This window comes from Pseudochaenichthys georgianus, chromosome 15, assembly GCF_902827115.2.
Source record: "Pseudochaenichthys georgianus chromosome 15, fPseGeo1.2, whole genome shotgun sequence".
Taxonomy (NCBI): Eukaryota; Metazoa; Chordata; class Actinopteri; order Perciformes; family Channichthyidae; genus Pseudochaenichthys; species Pseudochaenichthys georgianus.
In genome coordinates this window covers 7841218-7848208 of record NC_047517.1, presented here as the reverse complement: position 1 = coordinate 7848208, position 6991 = coordinate 7841218, and the positions used below count along the sequence as shown (strand labels likewise).

The 6991-nt window shown below is 43.6% G+C and overlaps 1 protein-coding gene across 1 annotated transcript in view; it reads right to left on the bottom strand.

Moving 5' to 3' along the window:
• Positions 1 to 1105: 1105 nt before the first annotated feature.
• Positions 1106 to 6991, bottom strand: part of LOC117459982 (kinase non-catalytic C-lobe domain-containing protein 1) — an 82159-nt gene continuing 76273 nt past the window's right edge. The window contains 3 exon segments of the mRNA XM_034101168.2: positions 1106 to 3690; positions 5031 to 5188; positions 6840 to 6899. Coding sequence (XP_033957059.1) covers positions 3462 to 3690; positions 5031 to 5188; positions 6840 to 6899 — 447 coding nt within the window. The 3' untranslated portion in view covers positions 1106 to 3461.

Genomic DNA, 6991 nt, shown 5'->3' with positions numbered 1-6991 from the left:
CAAATACAGACTGGATTAAAAACATACAGGTGAAGAGAGCATCAGGACTTTTTTCTCAAAAACTTGGGCCTTCGTACTTGAGTGCAATTACAAAATGTGTCTTAGGCAGCACGACTCCTCCTATATCACGAGGAAGCCTGTTCTCAGTTATGTTATTGGAGTTTTATAAAAGTTTGCTCCAAGGAGGTTTCGTAATTTGAACGCAATATCACAGGAACAGTATGACAAAGCAGTGTACATGTATTTGTCTATTTAGAAAACAAACAAAGATTGTCCTTAAACGGGCCATGTTCTGCTTCTTGGAGTTGTCCCTTGCATGTAGTGTGTTATAGGTTTGTGTCCATGGCAACGGTCTGCAAAGGATAACGTTCCTGTGACAGAGGGTGAAAAGAGGTGCTGCAGCACAGGCATACCAATAAAGAGCTGTTCGAACATTAAAGCATGGAGACATGTCGCAGAGGCACTAAGTAATAAAGGTATTAACCTGACATGAGCAAAATAGGGACCCTTTAACACTTTACAAATTATTTGCATCTAATGTGGAAGGCATAGGAGAGGTATTGAGAAATCAAAGTCAAAAGGCAAAATGAAACTTAATGTTAACAAGGGTCCTTGTCATCAGATTTTGTATTCTGGCTTAAAATATGATGTGACTATCCTCCAGGCATCATTTAGAGCAGGGGTGTCAAACTCAAGGCCCGGGGGCCAAATCCGGCCGGCGACTTCATTTGATGTGGCCCGCAAGAGCTTGCAAAGAATATAATACGTTCTTATACAGTTACATGAAGAGAGAATTATTTGCCCTGGACCTCTGCTTTCAGACGTAGTTAATTACTAAGTTATTACCCTATCCGATAATAATCCAATGCAGAGGCAATAATGTAATATAATAAATTATTTTGTATATATTATATATTTATACATATATATTTATATGGTTACAACCGGCCCTTTGAGTGCAACCATAATGCTAATGTGGCCCGCGATGAATTTGAGTTTGACACCCCTGATTTAGAGGAAGAAATGCCAGAACTATCACTATGAAGTCGTTACTGCTCTTCTATCGTGGATATCGTCTGACAATAACACGCTTTGGCAACAAAGGGAATATCAAATGTCTTTTATTTGGCTAAGTGAACACATTGAAAAAGAGAAAGAGAGCAGACTGAAACCATTCCTCCCATCACATCTGTACAGGTTTCTCTGTCATGGTGCTCCATACTGTCACACATCTGGCTTCTGCCCTTTACGGTGACTTTCAAAGGCTAATATTTCACATTGTGCTCAGATTCACTTACCAATATTAATCTTATTTAATAAATGATTTGTAAACAAACTATGCATCATAGGTTAAGCAAAATCTTTTATCAATAAACCGTTCATTACATTTAATACAATATTAAGAGTAGTTTTACAAATAAAATGAATGTGAGCAACATCAAATTGATTTTATTATTACCCCCCCTCCCATTCTGTCCCCTTTATATACGTCTCTGCTGGAAACACACATCCCCAGAACTGCTACACATAAAGTCACATTTAGGAATATGCAACTCAAAGGCACAATTTAAACATAGAAGTGGACTTCGGGGTTCTTCGTACGGTCATTACCAACCTGGACAAGTCATGGAAATTCAAAATGCTAGTTCCAGGCCCTGGAAAAGTTCTGGAAAACAATATTTTTCCCAAAGTTTTGGAAAAGTCATGGAGATGTAACCAAAGTTGCATCAAATATAATTTATATTTGATCTAATCGCCAAAATAGTAATACTATAATGATCATAAATACTGTATCGTATAGTAATGGAACGTCGAGGTGTTTTGCTGGTGAGAGATTTGAGTTGCTTTAGCCTAGAAGCTAGTAAGCCTACTTGATTTGTTTTAGACATGTTTCAGACCTTATTTTCCTGGTCCATGTTCAAATAAACCATGTTCAGTGGAACCGCTGAGAGAGGCATTGTTTTGGTCATGGAGAAGTCATGGAAAAGCATTGGTGAAAAAGTGTATGAACCCTGGGACTTGTTTGTCCCTCGGTTTAGGAAGTCACTTCGAAGTCTTCAGTTTGGCCTTTTGGCTGTTGCCAAGCTTCTTAAGCAACCGTCATGTTCCAATGGACTTGAATGAACTGAAAAGGGTTACGGTCATCTGATGAAGAAGAAACAAAGCACCCAAACCAGACAGAACCAGTTACTCAAAAGGTGGCCCCGCCCTAAGGCTATATATTTGACTCGTCTCTATTTGACCCTAAATTAGATCAGACTTTACAGAATGAACATCATGCAGCTAGAAAGCTTGCTAGCCATGAAGACCATCAACTCTCAAGAAAAACGACAACGAGGTAAAACATATAGAGAGAAGTGGAGTCATATTTTCATAGACTTCTATACAATCAGACTCGTGCCTGCTTTCCATAAGGAACAATGCAGGTGAGAAGCACAAAGGTGACACGCTGTCAAGCCACAGGAAGAGTCGGGGGACTTTGAATTATTCTCAAGGGACTGTTGATATGTGCACAGCATTTCATAGACATCTATCAAATAGTTGAGATGTTTTAGTCTGGACCAAAGTGTCTTCTCGGGTCAGTTATTTCATTTCGTGGTGCATATTCCTAAACAAAGTAACAATTGATAATATAACCATGATACACAGGGAGGCTGTGGTGTTTGGGGGCCCTGGGGGTCTCAGCCGTGGTGCCTTCTTTGCACATGTTGCTATTCTAGCCTCCATGTTGTTTGCAATGCTGCCATGCTCTGTGTATGACGCCTTTAAACCTAAAAAACAAAACAGGGTCATTTCACAAATAAGGATTAAAAAGGTACAATATATCAGCTGAGAAAGAAAACAATGCTGGAATCAGAACCACATTTCTAAAGGTGTACATGTGTAGTCTTACACATAAAGTTGTCTCAAGTGATATTATTGACTTATTACAAAGCCAAGTTGTATACTCCATTCTGATTCAATTGGGACAGACCATTGCTGAGGAGAATCAAGGGAGATACTATGTGCACATTGTGCGGTCAAATCATTCCGCAGAAATCCTCTGTGGACAACCAACGCTCGTTTTCTCCATCAGAGAAACACCATGGAACATTTTTGGAATATTCATGTTGATATTTGTGGAGAGCACAACACTTTGGATTCATGATGGCTGAACTGTCCCCAGTGAAGAAAAGAAAAAGAGCGCAAGTGACCTGGATGTCAGAGAAATCAAAAGACAGACATGGATGATCATTTTTAAATCAAGAAAACCATTTCAAATCAAAATGGACTGCTCCGCTGCACATGATCCCTTACACACCGTTTAGGTTCTTTTGACAGATAGTGTATATGACAGCAGATTCTAAGTCCACACGGTTCTGCTGCCAGGACAACAGAGGCCTCTGAGGGTCGGGGCCCGGGCTTGGGGCCTCAGTCAGGAGGTGTTGACCTGGTGCCTGGCACTGGGCCTGGGGCAGGGCTCATTGGAAGGTGGCCTTCACCCTCCTCAGCGTGTTCTGGATCCTCCGCGCTTGTCGCTCGCTGGACTGCCGGAAGTCGGCGTCGTTGTCGGCCGCCAAGAGGTGGAGGTCAGAGGTGGAGAGGCAGGCCATGCGGCTCCGAAGGTAGGCCTGCAGGTCCAGGTCCGGGCTGTAGGGGTACACCGCCTCCTGGAAGGCGTGGACCTGGCTCACGACCTTAGCGATGCTCCTTCAGCCGAGGACGGGGGAGGAAGAGGGATAGAGAGCAGAAACATGGGGTTTTATCTCGGTGCAGATTCCACTGAAGTTTCCCTCCTGGCAGCGTCATCTGCTTTCCCTGTGACCTGCTTTGGAGCCAACCCTCGGTCCACAGGAGCCAGCTGTGTTCCTGCCCCCCCCCGCTCGGACCCCCTGACCCCAGCATCTGGCTGCAGCCCATCTCCTCTCAGCATCTGGACCCAAACCTCTTTTCCAATCAAACCCCATCCCACGGGCGCCATCTGGTGCAACACTGGCACCCCTACCGACAACCCCAATCCAACAGCTGTGCCGTTGCCTTCCATCCGCCACTTGTTGTGACCTCGGCATCTGGTCGGCCATATTGGATTGAAGGAGAAGGACACAGGAAAATGTGTCCTCATACAGTGAGCTGGCCGACTTAGAGAGGGATGGATTTTTGGAACGTGGGAAGAGAGCTACCTTTCCAGTTAACTGTTAATATAGTGCGTCACTGAGAGGTACTGTCTGTCAGGACTAATGTGGAGCAGATGATTTCAAACCAAATGTGTTGCATGGCTGTTTGATGAGAGGTTCATTCGTGTTCTCTGTGTCAGTGTTACAGTTGTATACTGTACACACTTCTGGTATCGGCCTAATCAGAGGGACTACAGTGCAAATGAAATTCATGTTAATGTCCTCACAGTGCACGAGAAATTCTGCTGTGTGTAAATGTGTCCATTTATATTATGTTGCAAAGCGACTTTGAGTCCTACAAACGCGCTATAAATATATAATGTATTCAATAGTATTATATTATATGTATTATATGTCCATATGTGTTTTCCAATTGAACAGAATGCAGTCAGGCTTACAGTAACAAGATGACTTCATCAGGTTACCAAACTGTATTCCCTTAAGAGTGTAATCAGATTACTGGTACATTTAAAAAAGAAAAGGGAGATTGCTAGTAGAATTACACTGTTATATACATCTTAAATTAAAGCTCAATATAGATAGACGTCCTGCCTGAATTTTATTTTTGATTTTTATTTAGGCTAATTTCAATCTTCTTTATTTTAAATACAGCTCTGGAAAACATTAAGCGACCACTTTTTTAAGTAAAATGAATTTTCTTTCTTTTAATTGTATAAACCACTGATGACATTTCTCTGTGTAGGAAGTCAACAGACACTGGAATGGAATGGCTGCCATACGTGTGGGGATTGAGATTTAAAAACAATTTGGTGTGGTCTCTTATTTTTTTCCAGAGCTGTATCTTTGAACGTAGTTGAACACCTGATTTAGTCGGGCCAATAGCAAGTGCTCAAGAGGCTGACCCCCCCCCCTCACCTGAGCTTGGTCCACTTGTAGGCCCCAGTAGTGAGGGTGAAGGCTCCGATCTCCTGCTGCTGCACATGCATGGCCAGGATGTGCGCTGACGGCAGGGTGGGCCTCCTCCTTGTGTGCTCCCCCCCCATTAGACACAGGTCGTCGCTCTTCAGGAACACCTGAGCGCAGAGACATGTATCTGCACAGTTAATATATGGCGATAGATGTATCCCCACAGATCAACACTCCCTGTGTCAGTGTGGGTTCAGCTGAGTCGCTCCGCTCTCTGCCGGCTGCAGTGTGACTGGACTGGTGCAGGGCTGGAGCTAAGTATTTGAGGAGCCTAAGATAATATTTAAAATGATTCCCTTTTAGTCAATCTATTGTTTTCTTCACTGCTTTGAGAAGCGTGTGGACATAGATGAGAGCAGCGCCTCCACTGTCCACTTTCCGGTGAAAACAAGGCATCGGGGCCAAGCGGTAAACAATAGTTTCTTCACGCCTAAGAGCTGCTGTGTTGTATACTGCACATCAAACAACAAACACATCGATGTATTGACTTCCTCTACAGGAAAAGGGCAGTAATTGAAACAATGTGGTCTGCAATAGGGGATCGATGTGCTCTATTGATTTAAATTAAACCATTAATCAAAGCCGATCATCGATCTCCAATAACATTGTCTAATAGTTTGCCTGTCCGACCATCATCATTGGGGTTCTTGTAGATACAAAAAGGCGTCGTATTATAAAATGTTTTTAAAAAAACTGCAGCATCTGTATTAACCATCAGTCAAATGACAGCAAGTGTTTTCAGCAAAAAAGGGGCGTGGCCTTGCGTCGAGGGAAAGCACCCAGATGTGTAGCTCTCATCTATAGTGGCAAACACAAAGTTACCCTCTATAGTGAGGGGCCACTATCGTACTATTTACTCCATCACATTTGGTCCTTTAGTTTACGTGCTTTACCTCTCCGCGCTGCCCTCTCTTCCCAAGCCGAGGCACACGGCCTTGGGAGAGCTTGTTATCTTTCCAGTATGATAAGACAGACCCTTTCTCGGTGCTTGGGCATCGACCACAGCTGTGTCTAGATATGACTATAAAACAATGTTTTCCTTAGACAATAACAGGACAGTTTGACTCCCACGGGACAGAACTGGCAAAGTCTTGGAGAATATTGTTGATGTTGCCCATATAGTGGTTAAAGGGGCCTGTGCTGCTCCTTTCCAGGTGCATATCAGCATATAGTGCCTCTACTGCGACGTGTCTGCATGCTCTAATGTTCAAAAAGCTGCAGCACCTCTTTTCACCCTCTGTCTGAAACCAGACTTTGATTGGTTAGCTGACCGGCTCTGTTGTGATTGGTCAGCCACTTAGAGATGTAACACTCGCGCTTATATTGGCTAGCGCTCCAACATTGTATGTGATAAGAGTTTAAGGGGCGGGACATCTCCAAGCAGTTGACCAATCACAACAGAGCCAGCCAGCTAACCAATCACAGCAGACTGGGCTCTGGTTTCAGACAGAGGGTGAAAAGAGGTGCTGCAGCACGGAGACATGTCCCAGTAGAGGCACAACACAATAATATGAAAAAATGTGAACCTGAAAATGAGCAGAATATATTCATACCACCCTGAGTTCTTCCTCCACCACCGGTAGTTTGATGCATCGGGTTCTGCTGGGGCTAACTCTCAGCAGCAGAGCAGCTGCTTTTCTATTGATTTGTTTGCCCTGCAGCCAAGTTTCACAACATGTGACCAGCCTCGCCTTCGGTTACAAACAACATATGTGTGTGCTTGCCGAAACACACCTACACACACACACACACACACACCTGCACAGCTCGTAGCTCCTCCAGGATCTCACACACCTTGGAAGACAGATGTTTCCACGCCTGTTGGCAAGAGAGGAGAAAGTTTTATTTCTAAAAGAAACACTGGATTCAACACAACACGAGTCAATGAATGTAACCCATGGACATATCAT